General features: G+C 38.0%; 3 protein-coding genes across 12 annotated transcripts; 2 read left to right on the forward strand and 1 right to left on the reverse strand.

Moving 5' to 3' along the window:
• Nucleotides 1-376: 376 nt before the first annotated feature.
• On the forward strand, nucleotides 377-1,386 carry LOC113720248 (blue-light photoreceptor PHR2-like). Its single transcript, XM_027245174.2, has 2 exons — nucleotides 377-479; nucleotides 701-1,386. The coding sequence occupies exons 1-2, from the start codon at nucleotides 377-379 to the stop codon at nucleotides 1,369-1,371; spliced, it is 774 nt and encodes a 257-aa protein (XP_027100975.1). The 3' UTR covers nucleotides 1,372-1,386.
• A 1,002-nt stretch (nucleotides 1,387-2,388) lies between these two features.
• On the reverse strand, nucleotides 2,389-5,889 carry LOC113725017 (signal peptide peptidase-like 1). 2 transcript variants are annotated; one of them, XM_027247974.2, is made up of 4 exons: nucleotides 5,670-5,889; nucleotides 4,080-4,921; nucleotides 3,093-3,287; nucleotides 2,389-2,802 (listed from the first exon to the last, which is right to left on the reverse strand). In XM_027247974.2, the coding sequence occupies exons 2-4, from the start codon at nucleotides 4,875-4,877 to the stop codon at nucleotides 2,686-2,688; spliced, it is 1,110 nt and encodes a 369-aa protein (XP_027103775.1). In that variant the 5' UTR covers nucleotides 4,878-4,921; nucleotides 5,670-5,889; the 3' UTR covers nucleotides 2,389-2,685. The 2 variants fall into 2 exon arrangements, with proteins under 2 accessions (XP_027103775.1, XP_027103773.1); XM_027247972.2 differs by having other exon boundaries at nucleotides 4,080-4,925; nucleotides 5,670-5,888.
• A 4,720-nt stretch (nucleotides 5,890-10,609) lies between these two features.
• Nucleotides 10,610-17,333, forward strand: LOC113725018 (pectin acetylesterase 9-like). 9 transcript variants are annotated; one of them, XM_072073401.1, is made up of 13 exons: nucleotides 10,610-11,446; nucleotides 11,534-11,616; nucleotides 12,794-12,923; nucleotides 13,727-13,806; nucleotides 14,910-14,996; nucleotides 15,278-15,402; nucleotides 15,486-15,546; nucleotides 15,751-15,807; nucleotides 15,891-15,968; nucleotides 16,083-16,219; nucleotides 16,396-16,544; nucleotides 16,786-16,811; nucleotides 16,902-17,064. In XM_072073401.1, the coding sequence occupies exons 1-11, from the start codon at nucleotides 11,302-11,304 to the stop codon at nucleotides 16,520-16,522; spliced, it is 1,110 nt and encodes a 369-aa protein (XP_071929502.1). In that variant the 5' UTR covers nucleotides 10,610-11,301; the 3' UTR covers nucleotides 16,523-16,544; nucleotides 16,786-16,811; nucleotides 16,902-17,064. The 9 variants fall into 9 exon arrangements, 8 of the variants coding, with proteins under 8 accessions (XP_071929502.1, XP_027103782.1, XP_027103781.1 ...); XM_027247976.2 differs by having other exon boundaries at nucleotides 10,618-11,063; nucleotides 11,284-11,446; nucleotides 16,083-16,188; nucleotides 16,786-17,333; XR_011834919.1 differs by having other exon boundaries at nucleotides 10,619-11,446; nucleotides 16,083-16,188; nucleotides 16,626-16,811; nucleotides 16,902-17,333.
• Nucleotides 17,334-18,884: the final 1,551 nt, after the last annotated feature.

The following is an 18,884-nucleotide window of genomic DNA, read 5'->3' on the forward strand; positions in this document are numbered from 1 at the left end:
AAAAAAATAACGGTCTAAAGAAATTTTTATTTTCAAGGCTAGAGCATAATGGGACTAGAAGTTCTTCTTCAGTTTCTTTATATTTAAATAAAGGAAATTTCGCCAATTTGGTCCCTAAACATTTTCACTTAAACCAATTTCGTCCTTAATGAAATATTTTAACCAATTTAGTCCTTGAACTAGTTTTTTGCTTCCAATGTAGGACTTTTGACAACATTTTACTCACTTCGCGTGGACCAACAGGGGTATAATTGTCACACTTGCTTAATCTGCTGCAATTATTCGAAAGACATTCTCCGCCAATGCGATTAACCTTGGAAAACAGAACAAAATTGGGGGAAATTGGGATTAGAACTAGGGCTGAGGTGAACGGATGATGGAGGCCAAAATTGAACACGGAATGCGACCATCAGAGGCAATGGACAATGGCGATTCTGACAAGGATGGCAACGATCAAGTGGAGTCATCAACAAGATCAAGTAAGTCTGCACTTCAAACATAAACCTCATCAACCGTATGCATGAGGGGCTTGAGTTGACTGCCATTAGTGTGTTGGAATGGTGATAAAAGCATTGATAATGGAAGGGGTTGAGGGAGGGAGGGTTTAATTTGGCAGCATTGTATAGCAGGGATGGGGCATGAACCGGTTAGGGGATGTTGAAATTTTTGTTAAAGTACTTATAGATTCCACATGGAAAAGATCGCCACCTTTCTGACCCCTCTGACGCCGCCACCCTCCGCAGTGCTTCAATCGTTTGGTTCCGCAACGACCTTCGGGTACACGACAATGAGTGCCTCAACTCTGCCAACAACGAGTCCATGTCAGTCTTGCCCGTCTACTGTTTCGACCCGAGGGACTACGGGAAATCCTCTTCTGGGTTCGATAAGACTGGCCCGTTTAGGGCCACTTTCTTGCTTGAATCCGTCGCCGACTTGAGAAAAACTCTGCAGGCTAAGGGGTCTGATCTTGTGGTGAGAATTGGGAAGCCAGAGATTGTACTGGTGGAGCTGGCGCAGGCCGTTGGGGCGGAAGCTGTGTATGCCCACAGGGAGGTATCGCATGACGAGGTGAAGGCGGAGGATAATATCGAGGCGGTGTTGAAAGAGGAAGGAGTGGAGGTTAAGTACTTTTGGGGAAGCACATTGTATCATATTGACGATTTGCCCTTTAAATTGACGGAAATGCCGACTAACTACGGCGGGTTTAAGGAGAAAGTGCAGGGATTGGAGGTTAGGAAGACAATAGAGGCCCTGGATCAGGTGAAAGAATTGCCTGCTAAGGGAGATGTGGAGCCTGGGGAGATTCCGTCCTTGGTTGATTTGGGTCTCAAGAGTTTAGACAGTCTATGCTTCTTTCTAATGTCTATTTGAACGGGGGCTTATTCTTGACTGTGCTTGGATTTTGGGAATAGAGTGGGGCTGCGGAGCAAATTTATTTACTTGGATCCATGGTGTAAATCAAACCTCAATAATGATGAACTCCGAACTTGTCTAAAACTGGCTATTGAGCATTTAGTAATACGGAACTGTTTCTGTATAAAAAAAAAAAAAAAATTTGTACGGGTTGGGGATACTGGGGGCAGATGGAATGCATGTTGTTTTACTCATTTTTTTATTGCAAACTTACCTCCTGGCAGAATGGAAAGCCAGCAGCAAGTGCCTCTCTTGTCGGAGGGGAGACAGAAGCGTTGCAGAGGCTTGGAAGATTTGCAACTGAATCGCATTGGCGGGAATGTCTTTCGAATAATTGCAGCAGATTAAGCAAGTGTGACAATTATACCCCTGTTGGTCCACGCGAAGTGAGTAAAATGTTGTCAAAAGTCCTACATTGGAAGTAAAAAACTAGTTCAATGACTAAATTGGTTAAAATATTTCATTAAGGACGAAAATGGTTTAAGTGAAAATGTTTAGGGATCAAATTGGCGAAATTCCCATAAATAAAATATGAAAGATATGATGCCAGAAAAAAAAACATTTGTTGTTGGGTAGTCATCATACGGAAGCTAGAATTATGCTAAAAATAGCTCAATTAAATTAAAGAAAAATAGGATGCCAGAAATTTCCTTTGATATCAACACGTGGTGCTAACTCGTTAGAATAAAAAGGTCGGGATAGAAAGAAAATGCTGCCGATCTAATGTAGTATCATTTTGATTTTATGTCCCAGTACGTGTAAATTTTGTATCATAGGCGTCAATGGCAAAATTTGCGCGATAGGAATAGGAAGTTCTGTTATTCACGAAGAGGTACAAATTTTGAAAAATTTACTTACATTTTGAAAAAATATATGATGTGCCCTTTCTACTCTGCCTGCACACGGCAACCCTCGTTCTATTCTTATTCCGCATCACAAAGCATTTAGGCTTCATTCCAAACTCAAAACAGCAAATACCAACTTTAACTGGTCCCTTTAAATTTCTCCATATTCAATTTTTGTTGTTCTGATAATCGTATGGTTAGGCAATTCCAAATTAAACTACAGAACCAATCCTAAACCCAAATGTAGCATTACAATTCCCCACTCTCCTTCTTGTATTTGGCCCCCCGACGAGGTATTCACGGCAAATTGAGGCGGAACCAGCACCGCTTTAGATGTCACACAACTTGGAATCCGATGAATGTCCATCCCAACTCCCAAGTGAATTTACAGGCGTCGCTGGCTTCACAATGATGATCGCGTGATTGCTCATGGTTCCGGTGTATGAATCTTCTCATTAATGTTTAGAGTTGATCCATCCCACAGTTCGGCAAACTCCTTTCTCACCCAAGACATGACAATTATGGGACCCAATGTAGATGGTACCTGTGTATACAATAACCACCAGAAATTAGTCTCAGAAAATGAAGTTCAAAACACAACCCTAACATCTGACAGCACCAGGAACAAAATCTTCTGGTACTTTTGTATATCAGGTATCTGATACTGTGCTAAACTCAACTCCCTTCACTCACAAATTATGCAGAAACTATGTGAAAAGGCAAAGAAAATGGAAAAGAAGAAGCTGCAGAAGCTAAAGGGTTCCACAGAGAAGAATCAAAATATTTTGGTTCGAATTCAGAAGAGCACAATAGATTTTACAGCACGGAACTTACCAGATACAAAAGTGCTGGTTGTGGTGAGTGTGTTAAAATTCCAGCTGCCAAGGCAGTAACAAGTCCAACTGAATATCCAGAAAGGGCATACCAAATATATTTAAACCCCTTTGACGAATCCAAGGAATTTGACAAATCCCTGTTTTTTCTGTAATCAAAACAAAGAACTAATGCCAAAAGCATTGAAGGAATAGCCTGCAAAAGCCAATACAATGGCATGAGCTCAGTTTGTTATTCCAACATAAAAAGCCAGCAATGCCAGCATAAAATCCACTACGCCAAAAAGGAAAGACAATGAAGAATTTCTAATTTTTCACCAAAAGTTAACTTTAAAAACAAAATGCATTTGAAGAATGGAACAAGTCTATACATGAATGGTAAATATACACCTATTCTATAGACACATCATCATGCATGCATACCCAATATCAGAAATGTTAGAGCCTCAGGCACACATATAGCATAAATCTAAGAATACTCAAATTCTGCCACCTACCCAGTCCTTTAGTATTCTTCAAATGATAGTTGTAGCAGGTAATATGTTTGCAACCTGAATAGTGCCACAAAATGCCATGCTCTACTTGTCAACGAGGATTTTAGAAAATCTAACAAACTCCAACATAAGTGAAAGTAGTCTTTGAAAATTTAATGTAGTCAGACAACTCCCATAAAACCTGTACTGGAACTATGAAAACATATACCAAACACGTGGAATGCAATATAGCAGAACCTGTTCAAAATGAGCATTTGTAGAGTATGGCAAATGTAAACTACACATATTCAGTCAATATTTACAGACAAGTTAAAAAGTAAGTGAAAGCCCTGATAGTGCGGGTGTTAAGGAAACTGACAACAATCATATGAAAAAAGCTTGCAGAATTGGAATATTTCTCATTTCTCTAAATAGAGACAGCAACTTGTGATGCTAGTAATGTTCAGAACATACATATCCAGAAACACAAAAAATGGAACAAACTCAAGAATTACCATGTCACCAAGGCCAAGCATCATGAAATCAGTAGCAGAGTTTCCAGGCACTACCCCACCTAATAGATTCCTCGGAAAGACAATCTTGACCGGCAATTCTAGCTTCTTGGCAATCAACTGTAATCCAGGAAGACTCAAGCTATTGGCCACAGTATGTACAGGATTAGATGCTTGCTGTGTTGCTACTGATACCATAACATTTGATCCGAAAAATCTCTCTGAATAGAATACCCAGAAAATATCATACACAAACAAACAAATGAGAAGCATTGCACATATCTTGATGTTCGGAAGGCGCACATGGCTCACAAAAGCAATACAAAGGGATATTCCCAGCAAATTGTTCAATATCCAGTGGCCAGAAACAAGCCATGCTACTACAACACCTGAGCATAGCAATACAAGAAGGCCTTGGATCCGGGTAAACGACTTCGAACAACACCGAGATACAAATGGGTCAGGCAAACCAAATTGGGACTTGACATGAGCAGCATATGGGGATAGGCAAAAGTACAGGGCTGATGCTGAGGCGACTGCAGTGAATGCAGTGAGGAGTTGGGAGACAGAAGAGAATAAATAGAACATCAAAAGCAAACTGCAAGAGCTCATGACCGGGATCATCAAGGCCTGGGACCTGTCTAAAGTAATTGATGCTTCAGACAGATCCCGATTTCGCTCCATTTCTTTTCCATAGTTCAGAGCTCGAAAAGCAGATCCATACGTCACGGCTATGGCAGTCAGAATAAGAGTGAGAGGTGCCGGTTCCAGCAAATAGAAAAGCTTCCATAAAGACTCCATCTTGGTTATAACTAGCTTGCCCCCAATAGTCAAAATCAAACAATCTGTCTTCAAAAGCCAACAGAACACGCCATTACCATTAGTGGTCAGCCTATATTGCAAAATGCCTCACAGTTCTATCCCTCACTGAAATTGCCATTCTACGGAATAAAAATTTTGCAACCTAAAATTCTATTTTTAACTGAACAATCAGACCCCAAAATCAGCAACCTGAAAAGGTAAATGAACAGCTGCATGCAAGTCAGCTGACAACCAGGTGAGAATGCATTTCAGAAACTATTAATGTAATAAGCAAGAATCTAGCTCTACTTCGTATGGAAGAAATAATTTTTTTGATTAAAAGAGGGAAAATTACAGGCACCCAACAGCCGGAAACTGCATCGTTGAATATGTTACCTCTAGGCTTCAGAAATCAATTAGACAAAGAATTGCATATCACTTTACCTTTCAGAAAATCCCACAAATTAATGCTACCGCTTTGACATCGTGCTTGAATTATATTTGGGGATTTAGAACAGCAAAATAGGGGGGGAAACTATTTCATCATAAATTCAACAAGTAAAATATGAATGCAGCAAAAATTCGCTTTTCCCGTCAACGTAGGACTCGTACTGAATCATCTACAGCAATTCCTACCCCGAAATTTAGACAATATTAATAAATATCGATAGATGTTGCAGAAACAATACATACTAATGGCTAACATCATCGACGAAGGATCCAACAGAAAACTACGAAGATCTAAAACAACATAAAGCCAAAGTAAGCAAACTGAGAGAAACTACAACTCACTGCAATTTTCGGTGCGTCGGTGCGTTGAATTTGGGGAAGGGTTTTGGCAAGTGGACTTCTCTTGGACTTCAATAAAGAGTTTGAAAAACCTCTTCTGCAGTCTTCACTCTCCACTCTTTTATTTATGTTTTCCTTGGAACAATGGACCTGTTCTCTTTTGGAGATTTAAATGTTTCCTCCGAATCTGATCAATAAATAACCACCGAGCCAAAAAAGGACCGAGGGGGTGCTTGTTTCACGTATTGAAATTGAAAATGGAAATGGAATCATAGACTATGTTTTGGAATTAAACTTTTTATTCCGATATCTAACTTAGTTCACACATTAGAATTAGCATCATTCCAATTCTTGATGTTTAGTTTGATGGGTGTTTCGGAATTAAATGCAATTAAATTTCATATTTACCCCTGATATAACAATTCTTATAAAACATTTAAAGTACCGGTTCTTTACGGATATTTTACTTTCAAACATTTAATTTATGATAATTATATTAATATTTGTAAGTAAAATTGAAAAAGTGTTATAGTAATATGCTTACAAAAAGAAAATCGATAGGTTATCTATTTAAGATAAATTAAATATTAAAAAAAAAAAAGAAATGGCCCATAAAGTATTATTAAAGTATCACTTTCCCATAAAAGATCAACTCTTTATGATTTTCCTCTATTATAAGAACAAAGTACCCATTTTTCCATAAATAGGTTTATTTATTGGATAAAATAAAAATAAATCCGTTTTCCAATAAAACACCAACTCTTTATGGCTTTCCTCCATAAATTATCCATTTTTCCATAAGCTAATTTATTAGTTGGATAAAATCAGAATAATGTTAAATCACAAAAGTCTACAAAAGTCTTGGATTTGGGTTTCCAATCTGTAATTGCAGATTTTGTGCCAAAGAATTGTTATGGAAAAATACCAGATTGTTCTGTTCTATCCTTCCGAAACCAGCGAAATAAGAGATTAGGACGACTCTAAGAACCAAAATAATGACAACCAAGCCACACAATTGCATCCCAGAGAATTCCCCTCAGCGCGGGATTGACACTATTCCGGGCAGATCTCGAAACGTACGGAGGTCGGATTCTCGAGTAGGTGTAAATGGTAATGCACACCAATGGCACAAGGTACACTTACTATTGGAAAATTGCTCCCGACTATTTTACTTCCCGTGAATTCCACACAGAGGAAGTCTAACTTGACCGTCGGAGTGCTCCCGGGGACAACCTCGGGACTCCCCTGCTAGTCACCCTATAGTCATTTTCTTGTTTGTTTTACAGAGTTTGGACACGCTCTTCTCCTCAGCACACCGAGCTCAGCAGGTCAGCTTGGTTCGGGGAAACTTAGCGCTTCCTCAGTCATCATGTAATGAAGTCTCGCGTTTGGATGGTATGCTCGTAAAATTTTATTGCTTTTTATTCAAGGGAGAGTTTTTATAGCGCTAATTATAAAATTAGAATTTTAACAAGCTGAACTATTTAGATGGCTAAACAAGCTGAGCTCTCGCGAATAGTCGAGCTGAGTTCTTGGGATGAGTTGAACTCTTTTTGTTTGAGTCGACTTATTGTACCGTATGCTTGACGAAATCCTAAAAACATAATTGAGAAGAGTCCCTAAAATATATCCTTAGCATCAGCCTGACACTCAAATTAGTTACGAGTTATTTCTCAATTTTACAAAAGAAAAAAGGCATAGAATGTTTAAAATTACTTAATGTGGGAGATTGGAAAGGATATTTAAAGGAAAAGCTCCAACTCATTGTCCAATTAGCTTATCTGAGCAAAAGAGAAGAGACATGTGACGCAATGTAATTGGCCCGCTTTACAACGCACCCATACTCGATAGATAGTAAGCTTGTATTTTTGCTCATAAAATGATTTGTTGATGAGCGAACTTGATAATCTACATGAGCGACTCATCTGAATATACACTCGATAGTCGTCATAAACTCAATATAAACCGGCAAAGAGGTGCATTGGTTCGTTTTGTCACCTTTGAGCTAATATGCCTGGCTTTGAGGGGAAGGGGTCCAAATGGGTAAAGGAAGAATTCGGAGGGGATTGAACTACTATCGGACGAAACTGGTGCCTTTACACCTATTAGCGAATCGTTCAGAAAATTCTAAAAATAAATGCAAATCAAGAGATTCGATCCCGTGACCTGTATCCAAGGAGAGCCTTTAAAGCTAACGTGCCTTTGAAAGCCTGAAATAGAATCCTCCATTTTTTCAAGGTGAAAAAAAAGATAATAAAAAATACAGTACAAAATTTTACGCGTATTTCGGTCGAGTCTCGGGCCTAACATATTGGCAGCAAAAGATGCATGCTCACGTTCCCTTGGGCTGTACTTGGGCCCTTGATCCAATAGCCGATGTTGTCCCACTATCTTCACTTATTTTATATCACATTTACAACTTACCTGTTTTTTTTTTTTGGAGGAAAAATTTACTACTTTCTCAATTCACTTTGCATAATAATTATGCATTTTATCCACGCAAAAGAATGTGGCTGCCCTTGTTTGATTATTTCACGTAGTTTTATATTATGATTTTAGACAACTAGTTTTCTTTCGTTTGTCCTTCCATCTGTTTCGAATTTCTAATAGGGAAAAATCTAAAACACGGAATCTGCCTAATAATAACTTCAGCTGATTTATCTTTCATAATCAACTTTTACAAAATTTACAGCAAACTTGAACGAGCCCGATAAGTTGACACTTTGTTCGCTTTCGATATCTCAATCTGCCTTTCTTGTGTTTTTTCCATGGTATGAAATAACATTTTGCTCATGCCTTATAGGATTTTTTTTTTTCCCCTTCAGTTCATTTCTCTGATGAAAAGCAACTGAAATTTTGTCCGGCAGTTAGGGTGAGAAGGGTGTGAGGAGGATTGGGAGGTAAAACCAAAAAAAAAAAAAAAAAAGATGATGAAAAAAAAACTGAAATTTTATTCAAAAATTTTTTTCCCCTGATGGCCTGCACAAAGGTTGGTGTATCTTTATTTTTTCATTTAAGCCATAGATTCAATCTCTACCTCCTTAATTATTACTTGACGCGGCACGTTATGCACACGCAAGGTGTTGGCATGTTAATTTATTCATTTGAAATTTGTTGTTTTTTCTTTGGGTAAGGAAAAACTTCATTTAGAAAGGCACATTTATTGTACGTTTTGGTCTTATCAGGTTTTATGATTTGATATTAATATAATTTGTCTGTTCAAATTGAGGTGGTAGTGCATGTTTTGGTCTTTTCAGGGCTTTATGATTTTGTCATTTAGCAAGCGTTTCACGGGGAAGGAATGGCCTATGCATTAATTATATAAGATGATTGATGTTAATGCCGGAATTCAAATTTTTTTAGTCTTGCCAGTTTTTGCAAAGAATCACATAACCGTCGCAACATCATTTATCTTCCACCAATGAAGAAAGACTTTTGGTTCTTTTCCTTGCATCGCAAGAAACAAATTTGGCGTAACAAACTCTTTAACTAAAAGCAGGACCTCAAAAAAAAAAAAAAAAAAAGGCAGCTCACGAAAACGCCTCGCCCTTGCTCGCTTCGCGAATGATTGAGTACCAATATATGGGTGGTCTTAGTTGACCATCTTCTCTTACCCCTTCCCCCTAAATTAGGCTATATTAGGTTATAGAACATCTATCGTTGTCGATAAAAAAAAAAGAAAAAAGAAAAAGAAAAAGAGTAAAGCTTGTTTGGATGAATGATGCAACCTACTCTCATGTAATGCCAGAACTAGGGCTGGAGCTGAATCAAGTAGCTCGACTCGAGCTCGCGAGCTACTTGGTCAGCAGTTTGAACTCGAGCTCGGTTGACCAAGCTCGATCTCGAACTCAAGCTGCTCGTTAGAATTATCAAGTTGAGTTCGATCTTGGAAATATAATACTCGAGAGCTCGACGAGCTCTATCGAGCTTTTATAATATATATTTTAATTTTTATTATTGTGAAATGTCAATAATATCTTTTATTTAAAATTATATATAAAATATTAATTTTTATTACTTGAGCTTGATTAGGCTTGATTGAGCTCGAATAAGCTCGATTGAACTTGATTTGAATTAATTACATTTAATTAAACTCGAGCTCGAGTTCCATAAATTGAGGTCGAGTTTGAGCTCGAATTTTAAAAGCTTGACGAGCTTGAGCTCGAGCTCAAGCTTAGTTATTTTGCACTACTCGAGCTCGACAGCACCCCTAGCCAGAACTAGTAAGTAGCTCACGACGTCCATCGGGCTGATCAATGAGAATTTTATGTTTAAAAATTATAACCTCAAATGATGCAGAAATTTATGTTTAAATTTATATTATGTGGTACGATCTAAATCTTTTATTGTAGAAAAATTATATATTGACGACAGCGTATAAAAAAAAACTCACTATTACATAAACAAAAAGTACACTATTATTTACTAAATACAATCGTGCGGCTAGCATTAGGTCTGTACAGCATAATTTTGGATTGTGTAGTTCTTTTTTTTTTTTTTTTGTCGCGGTAGATGTCATATAACCTAATTTAGGGGGAAGGGGTAAGGGGAGATGGTCAACTAAGATCAACCATAAATTGTGATAAATTTTGAGAGAGGCAGAGGTAAAATTCCTGACCTCCAGCATCACCAAAGAGGGTGATGACCACTGGATCAAATGACCGGTGGTTGGATTGTGTAGTTCAAATGACTTGCATTTGCATCAATGATCTGAGTACTTAGACCGTCAGCCGCAGCAGCCATGGACTATGGTCCACCAATTAATTATCTAAGACGTCTGTCTTCGTAGGGTTCCCACGATTGAGTAGAGAAAGCCAATTGGCCCCTGGGCTTTGCAATCGCTGGCTGTGTTCATCCTTAATCGTTATCCAACATTCCCGCGCTTGGGAACCACGCTCATGTAGAATTACTAGCAGGGGTACCATCCATTTATTAAACTACATATTTCATACCTATTTTCATTCCACCAATGATAAACCTCCTCTTGACTCCATAAAAGGGGTACTACTCCATTAGCTCCCCGTCCTGTTCGATTATCCTCTTCACTTTCCTTCTTCAGCCTCCTTCCCTCCGTTCACAAGGGCACAGCTCTCCTCCCTTCCATTTATGGCTTTCTTCTTGTAGTACTACTATTTATGTATATCACGTCACTTTTGGCTTTCTTCTCAGGCTCAGGTTTCGCGTCTCCCTCCCATTTCTGACTCGATTGTTTTTTCTTTTTCCCAGAATTCTAGTTTTGCCTCCATCCGTTTTAGCTTATTCAGTATTCCAATATTAAATTTCGCAATAATTCATCTTTCAAGTTTTTTTTCCCCCTTCCCAACTTGGATGAGAATTTGTTCAATGAAACGTCCGCCACTTTGCACTTAAGTTATCAATTAATTCGGGGTAACATCGGTACGTTTCTCGTTTTCTCCTACTCTCTGGTCTCTCCAGTCTTCCGCCGGGGATATAAAACGGAGTCTGGGGGCCGGACTGGTCGTCAATCTGATCCGTTATTCATATAGTATTAATTGATTGACCAACTCTGTCTCTGCGTTAGCGCATGAACGAATACATTCGTGTCTATAGTATATAATAGTATTGTATTTCATCGTGACTCCGGTTAAAAGCACAGGGAAGAACGAAGGAGATAATGAACCAAAATATGCCGACTCAGCTCGTAATCGGCTGCTTTATCGCCCTATCGTGCGCGCCATGGTGGGTATACTCGCAAAACGGAGACAACCGGACTTTGGTGAACATGACTCTTGTTAGAAACGCTTCGGTTCTTGGAGCCTGTACGCCCTTTTTTATAAAGCCATTTTATTTATTTATGTATAGTAATAGTATATTTTAATTTTGGCGGGCACTTTACCTATTCGTAGATTGTTTGGACGGAAGCTTGCCGGCTTATCATCTGGACAGAGGATTCGGAGCAGGTGCACGCAATTGGCTTCTGCAGTTCGAGGTAAGTGGTTCTCTCTCTTGACTTTTGCGGCGGATGAAAGGCTGAAAAAGATTCTGCATCCGCGAAAAAGTATTTTGGTGCTGTTTTTGGCTATCCTTTCCTTTATACTTTTGCATTCCCTTTCCAGTACTATATTGTACCGTTTCTTTGTTCTTTTCTTTTCTAACGTAGAACGAATATACCGCCAACCTCTGTTTATTCTTCAACCTAGCAATACTTGATTCCACCTCAATTCAATTCAGTAGCACAATGCATGTTCGAGGATTTGGGCCAATAAGAATTTAGCAAATATTCAAGTCAAATCATTTTGGTGCATTAGCGTGATTTTTATACTCCCTCCGTTCTATTTTGATAGTTCTGATTTTTTTTTTCACACAGGTTAAGAAAAAATAGTTAATTTTGTTGGAACAATCAATTTAGGTAGCTATTTTTCTAAAATACCCTCACATTAATTAGAGTACAACTTTATGGGAACTTGAATTAATGTTAAAAAAAAAATCAACTCTCATTAAATGGGGCAGGTTTATAGTAACAATAACTTACATTGCATAAGCGGTATTTTAGAAAAATTAAAATACAACTATATTTTTCAATTGGAAACTGAACTACAATTTGAAACAGACGAAAAAGAAAAACAGGACTATCAAAGTGGGACGAAAAGAGTAATTCAGTAAGGACGGCCGGATGTGACAATTCCGGTAAACTGGCATTATTGTCAACCCACCATCCTTTGTTGTCTTTTCTTCTCAAAAATTTTTTCTTTGTCTCTTCTTGTTTCTCTTAGAATGGCTTGGGGATTTAGTCTAAGTAATTCGTTTATTAAATAAATGAGTCTTGCCGCAAGTAGCGGAGAACCGTGCTTGTACTTCTTACGGCTCATATTGGGCTTCTTGTGGCTTTTTCATGTCACGTACGTAAGTTTGTTTGGATACTTGCAAGATTACATGATTTTTTTTTAAAGTAACACTGCATCACTTTTTGTGCTTTAACCTTTATGAAATAAAAAAAAAAGATTAAAAAATTTGATTATAGTGTAATCGGCCATTAGTGGTTATTGAATGGGAAATACATGCCATTGCTATGTAAGAGGAAGTGTGACACTAAACAGCAAAAAAAAAAAATTCCAAGCCATAGAATTCTGACAAGTTTCAAAATTTCTGGTCTAAATCGAGCGCAGGGCGGTGGATGGTGCAATGATATACCATCATGTTTGGAGAGAGCCAAAACTCATCGAGGTTCAACACGTTTCATGAACAAGTTGGAGGTCTTCTCCGGCATTCTAAGCAACAACGCCTCTTTAAACCCTGGTATGCGCCTGAACTCATCCACTCACCGCCATTCCATTATCAGTTTGCCGATTGGAATTTCTAAATTTACAAGGAAATTAGGAACCATTCGTTTACCCTAGCAGGACAATGGTGACTGCAGATGTCCGTAGTGCAATTTGCATGACAAATCCCATTATTCATTCTTGTCTCTTATCTCTATCACGTGACCAGTTGTAGTGGTTTGACAGCTGCTGCTGGGCTGATTTTTAATCCCATTTCCAGCTTTGACTGCTAGTGCCCTTAGGCCCCTACCCCTTTCCTTTGTTTGTCGGTTGTTGTGAGTGAGATTCTCAACGGAGGTGCAAACTACAGAGTTGATCTGCTTTTCTCCCTCCTTCCTCTGCAACCGCAGCCCGAGATTGAGTGCCGGGCCCTTATTGGTAATAATCATGGACCCTCAGGTCCCGAGAGTTTGACCCTTGTTCCCAATCCTTCAGTGGAATTACTCCACCAATGAAAAGATCAGGACATTATGGATTATATGGTTCAGCTGAATGCTTGAAATGAATCTGCAAACTAGGCACATTCTTCGTTCCCCAAATGAAAGAGTGGGAGGGGCCTGTAACCATTCCAATCGGCTAAATCTGCAAACTAAGCTCATTCTAATCAGATTATCTATAACTATTTCAACTGCTTAATTTTGCAGGCTAAACACATTCTAATTAAATTATTCCCAAAAAAAAAATTATTTAATTCCTTACTTTTTGTTACTCTGAATGAATGAATTTAAAGTCATCATTGACTGGTTGACTTAATCTTCATGAACTGATGATACCTTGTAGACTTTTACAATTGGAACCGAGTTAAGCTCAGATACTGTGATGGAGCCTCGTTTGCCGGAGATGCTAAGTTTGACAACGGGGTGAGCCACTTGTGTACCACCAATTTTGTTGTGTTTTATAGCTTTTTGTAGCTGGTAAACTACCATAATTCTGGCCATCTCTGGTTAGATCGTTTCTTTACTTTCGTTTTTTTTTTTTCTCGGAAGCTTGTTGAACTAATGTAGATTAGTTTTGGCATTGCTCAAGGACCATGTGTTATTTAATTCCGTGGACCGCAATTTAAAAGCCATCTCAGTTGTCAGCCTTTTCACGATGAACTTTACTGATTTTGTTGTATTTCTTGCATGGCTCCCCCAATGCAATTGGGATCCTCGGTGACATGTTTTCTGTGCCAATTCAATGCCACCTATAATATTGCGCCAAGTGTCCTGTTATTATTTACACTTGTGTTAAACCAAACCAAGTTGAATTATTAGAAAATTAAAATGTAAATAATAACAGGACACTTGGCGCAATACTATAGGTGGCATTGGATTGGCACAGAAAACATGTCACCGAGGATCCCAAGTGCCCCCAATGCCGGTGAGTTTTATTCTATTTAACAAGCATTGAGTGTGTTTTTGGATACGAGATTATTTGGGATAATTTTTTTAAAAAATATCATAATATTTTTTGGATGTTAAAAAAGTAGTTAAAAATATATTTATAACACAAGCAGTTAAATTATTCGTGTGAATAATTTGCTCGCCAAACACCCTCATTGTTGCCCTTTTCGGATGGTTGCCAGGTTCGTATAAGTTATACTAGCACTGTTTTAGAGAAATAACAGTATGCGAACCATACATACATCCTCGGACTACCCTTTTAGAGAAGTAAGGAACCGTATTTGCGATACCCCCATCATTTTAATGCCTAATTCTGTAATTTTATCGGAATTCATGCGCCATGTTTCCGTCAATTTTTAAGGTTATAAGTAACTTGCACAGAAAACATAGGGCACTACATTGTGGCGATGTATTATCATTCTATTTCCGGCCAATATTCTAATGGATTTTTTTATGGCTTTAGTGCGTCTACAATTGATTAGGAGGTTGTTGCTTGAGAGGGTGTCTTGAGACCAACAAATTGTGTAATTATCTCGTCCTTCGTTTAAAGTCAATTTTTTACTTGAAATGAACAACAGACATCATTGCTTTATTTTAGAGGGCAAAGAATTTGGCGGGCGATTATTCAGGATCTTCTCCCAAAAGGATTGGGCCAGGCAAGAAAGGTAATTAGTCACCTTGTTCATTTATCAGGTCATATCGTCTGCTTTATTGAGAACTGAATAAAGCAATTCTTTGACATGAGATTGACTACTGGTATTTTGGACCCACCATTTTTTTACAATGGTCACGATGGATAGACATGAGGATTTAAACAATCGTCTGGAGATTCGGTGTTCTCCAGACGCATTATGGTATTAGATTTTGTGAACTGGGATTTTATCTTAAATACGGTTTATTTGTAATTTTTTTTTTTTTTGGCTTCTACTGCCGAAATTTTGTCCAGGCACTGTTATCTGGTTGCTCTGCTGGAGGTTTGGCGTCGTTTCTGCATTGTGATAACTTAACAAATTATCTGCCAAAGAACACCAGCGTTAAATGCTTAAGTGATGCTGGATTTTTCTTGGACGAGTAAACTCTTCTCTTTTAATTTAGGGGTATTTTAGTCTCCCCCATCCTTGTCAACCTATTACAGACGCTGCCTTTTCTTGCAGGAGAGACATCAGTTTGAACCACTCTATGAGGTCTTTCTACGAAAGCTTGATCTCTTTACATGTAAGTTTCTCGAGTCTGAGGAACTAGCGTGTAGCTTTCTTACTCATTGTGCTGTAGTGCAGCACCATGTTTTTACTAAAACATTCATTTGATTTCTTAGTGGGAAAGCAGCGAAGTACATCATATACAGTGCTCCTATATGTTGCGTGGTTTGTGTTTTACGCGGACTTCTATTATAATGATGTTAATATGCTTTCTTTTCAGGGTGTAGAACAGAATTTGGACAAAAGTTGCACAGGCTTTCGTTACTATCCAGCACAGGTGTGATCTCCAAACTGCTTTTTGGTTTTGGAAAAAGGATAACTTTGAAGCACTTAGCTAAGCACATAATATCTCTTTTGCAGTGCTTCTTCCCACAGTATGCATTAAAATACATCAGAACACCATTTTTTGTCCTAAATTCAGCCTATGATGTATACCAAGTAAGATCATCTTATGCATTCGTCTGTGCTTTCATTGTAGAACAACAGGAGTGAGATCATTGCCTGTACATTTTTTAGTCATGGTGGTAACTGTAAGATTGTTGGTTGTTCCAGTTTCATCACATATTGGTGCCACCTTCTGCTGATCCCAAGGGACATTGGTACCACTGCAAGCTGAACCCAGCAGCATGCAATGCAGCCCAAATAAGAATTTTGCAAGGTTCTGTTTCATCTGCAAATTCTTTCAGAAAGTAATCGCTTTTGGCTTCTGTTGTCCGATGCATCTTAGCTCACATTAAGTCTGGACAAATTAATTTGCTGTTCAATAGCAGTTTAGATTCCATTGATCAATAATTACAATTAGTACGGCTTCTTCAGCCTTTTGTGTCATCCTTTATATTGACCAGACTGCTTGACCATCTCTTAGGATTCAGAAAAGATATGCTTTTGGCATTGAGTTTCTTCTACCGGCATTCCAGAAGAGGAGGGATGTTCATAAATTCTTGCTTTGCTCATTGTCAAAGCGAGTCGCAAGAAACATGGTTTGCTGCTGATTCTCCAAGAGTAAACAATAAGGTATGCTATCTGCTTTCTCCGCTACTTTGGCTCCTTTTTTTTTTTTTTTTTTTTAATTAGACTCTTAAATTTTTCCTGAAGCCATCTAGTAGGTATTGGGCAGTTGCTAACTTACCATTCGACCACTTAACGCGAGGATCATAGGAGGTCCCTTTATCAATAGGAGCTCTTAGTTTCTTTTTTCCGTGAGTTGTCGGTCCTGAGTTAACATTAGCTTTTGCCCTATAACCTCGTTTTCCAGTCCAGGTCAACCAAGTCATACCACAGGTTTAGTCCTCCCTCTCTGTCTCTGCGTGAGTCTATCAGCAGACGCCTGAAACATACATTCCAAAATTCTAACTGGACAGTTTCTTCCAGACCATAGCGGAGGCAGTGGGAGACTGGTACTTTGGAAGAAGGGTCAGCAAGGAAATTGATTGTGCATATAATTGCGACCATACTTGCGCGAACTTGATCGGATAATCCATAGGCATCTGGCCACTCAAGCTCATCATGATGCATTAATAACAGATGATGCAAAGGGATTCGCCGAATTCTGGCTGAACATTTCACAGCCTCGATTGGTCAAGAAAATGGTTCAAACTCCAAAGGATCTTTTCGAGGTTCCGAATTACTTTCACAAGTCCACAGGGTATTAGCCATTTTAATTAGAACTGTTTTATACATTCTTTTTATTACTACTAGATAGATATAGGAACACGTTATTGTTCCTTCAAAAATAGAAATTGATGCGGAGGCTCTGCAATCTTTGTAAAAAATATATATATATAAAATAAAATATTATTGCCATGTCAAACTTGTACATGATGATACGTCAGGTCAGTTGTGAATGAAGACTCGTATTTTAGAAATAGTTTCCTTGTCAGATGATTCACTGAACTAAAACAAAATTGAACAATCTGCAGTTTTTCACCTGGCTATTTTATGTTTTCTATCCACTCTCCATCCATGCGGTCTGCAGTGAGTCCTATCATTCTATGTATATATCGATTCTGGCGCAATAAAATAAAGCAATATAGTCGTACCAATAAAACAAAATACTTAACGTAAAGGAGTGCATGAAAAAATGAAGTTTAGGTTAGGGATGGCAATGAGACGGGTTGGAAGCCGGGGATTCCTTCCCCGTCCCTCCACCCGGTTGCCAAAAAACTCCCCTTCCCCTGTCTCCCACCTCTGTTCCTTCCATCCCTTGCCCCGTTTTCTCTGTGGGTGATAATTTAATTTTTTTTAGAAACTTCTATTCAATAGATCAAAACTATATTCAAAGAATAAAATAAAATACGAAAATGAAAAATGAAACAAGAAAAGTTTTGAAATAAAACACCAAAAAAATTAAGAAACTCAATTGGATTGTATAGATAATATTTGGGAATACTCATAAAACGCGTAACATGTTTGTGCTAAATACTTTTGTAGGAGGGCAGGCACTCGTTCCGTTATCATCTCTAGTTCGAGTCAACGAAAGCGTTCTGTTAAGTTTTAACACCGTGTTCGATTCTCAAGTTTTGAGTTTACAAATGAGTTTTGAAGTTTCTCAAATCAAATATATTTTGGTATTTGATGGTCACTACTCACTATCAAACCTATATTGATAAATTATTCGTTTTGGTTTGCCGATTACTAATCCATTTCTTTTTTCCCACTTGGGATCCTCGGTGACATGTTTTCTATGCCAACTCAATGCCACCAATAGAATTGCACCAAGTGTCTTGTTATTATTTATACTTGTGTTAAACCAAGCCAAGTTGAATTATTAAAAAATTAAAGTGTAAATAATAACAAGACACTTGGCACAACATTATTGGTGACATTGAATTAACATAGAAAACATGTCACCGAGGATCCCAAGTGCTTTTTTCCTATGTTACATTCATGCTTTTATTGACCTACAAGATGGAACAAATGAGACCCACTTAAGCGAATACAGGCAGCTCTTTTGTCCCAATCCTTCCATAACTTTTCTTTATTTTTCGTTGCCTTTGATTAAAGAAATAAGAATGCTACTCCATTGGGAGATATTCCCCAATAATTTGCTATTAGTTGTATCGCACTTCAATTTAACGGAAATGTACCATTGCAGTTACTCGGTTGCATGCGAAGTTACCAATCTATACAAACTCTTGGGCATAAAGATTTTTCTTTCTTATTTTCTGACACAATTAAAAAAATATAGAAGTTATTTAAGAGTTAAATTCAACAAGGTTCTATACTTATATATTATATTATGTACCCTCCTTAAAAATTGAAGCATTTTATTCTTTTTTAGTCAAAATAGAAATTTTAAGTTTACGGAATGACAAAAAAAAGGGAATAATCAAAGAATCGAATTAAAAGTCTCAT

The sequence above is a fragment of the Coffea arabica genome, chromosome 2c (assembly GCF_036785885.1).
Source record: "Coffea arabica cultivar ET-39 chromosome 2c, Coffea Arabica ET-39 HiFi, whole genome shotgun sequence".
Lineage (NCBI taxonomy): Eukaryota > Viridiplantae > Streptophyta > Magnoliopsida > Gentianales > Rubiaceae > Coffea > Coffea arabica.

Bases quoted from the DNA above. Each gene is read 5' to 3' on its own strand.
- LOC113720248 (XM_027245174.2), top strand. From the start codon at position 377: ATGGAGGCCAAAATTGAACACGGAATGCGACCATCAGAGGCAATGGAC. The intron at 480-700 runs GTAAGTCTGCAC...CACATGGAAAAG, and splicing joins GGAGTCATCAACAAGATCAA to ATCGCCACCTTTCTGACCCC.
- LOC113725017 (XM_027247974.2), bottom strand. From the start codon at position 4,877: ATGGAGTCTTTATGGAAGCTTTTCTATTTGCTGGAACCGGCACCTCTC. The intron at 3,288-4,079 runs GTAATTCTTGAG...TGGCTTTTGCAG, and splicing joins TGCTTGGCCTTGGTGACATG to GCTATTCCTTCAATGCTTTT. The intron at 2,803-3,092 runs GTAAGTTCCGTG...TTGTATACACAG, and splicing joins AACCAGCACTTTTGTATCTG to GTACCATCTACATTGGGTCC.
- LOC113725018 (XM_027247976.2), top strand. From the start codon at position 11,302: ATGAACCAAAATATGCCGACTCAGCTCGTAATCGGCTGCTTTATCGCC. The intron at 11,447-11,533 runs GTACGCCCTTTT...ACCTATTCGTAG, and splicing joins CGCTTCGGTTCTTGGAGCCT to ATTGTTTGGACGGAAGCTTG. The intron at 14,997-15,277 runs GTAATTAGTCAC...AATTTTGTCCAG, and splicing joins GATTGGGCCAGGCAAGAAAG to GCACTGTTATCTGGTTGCTC.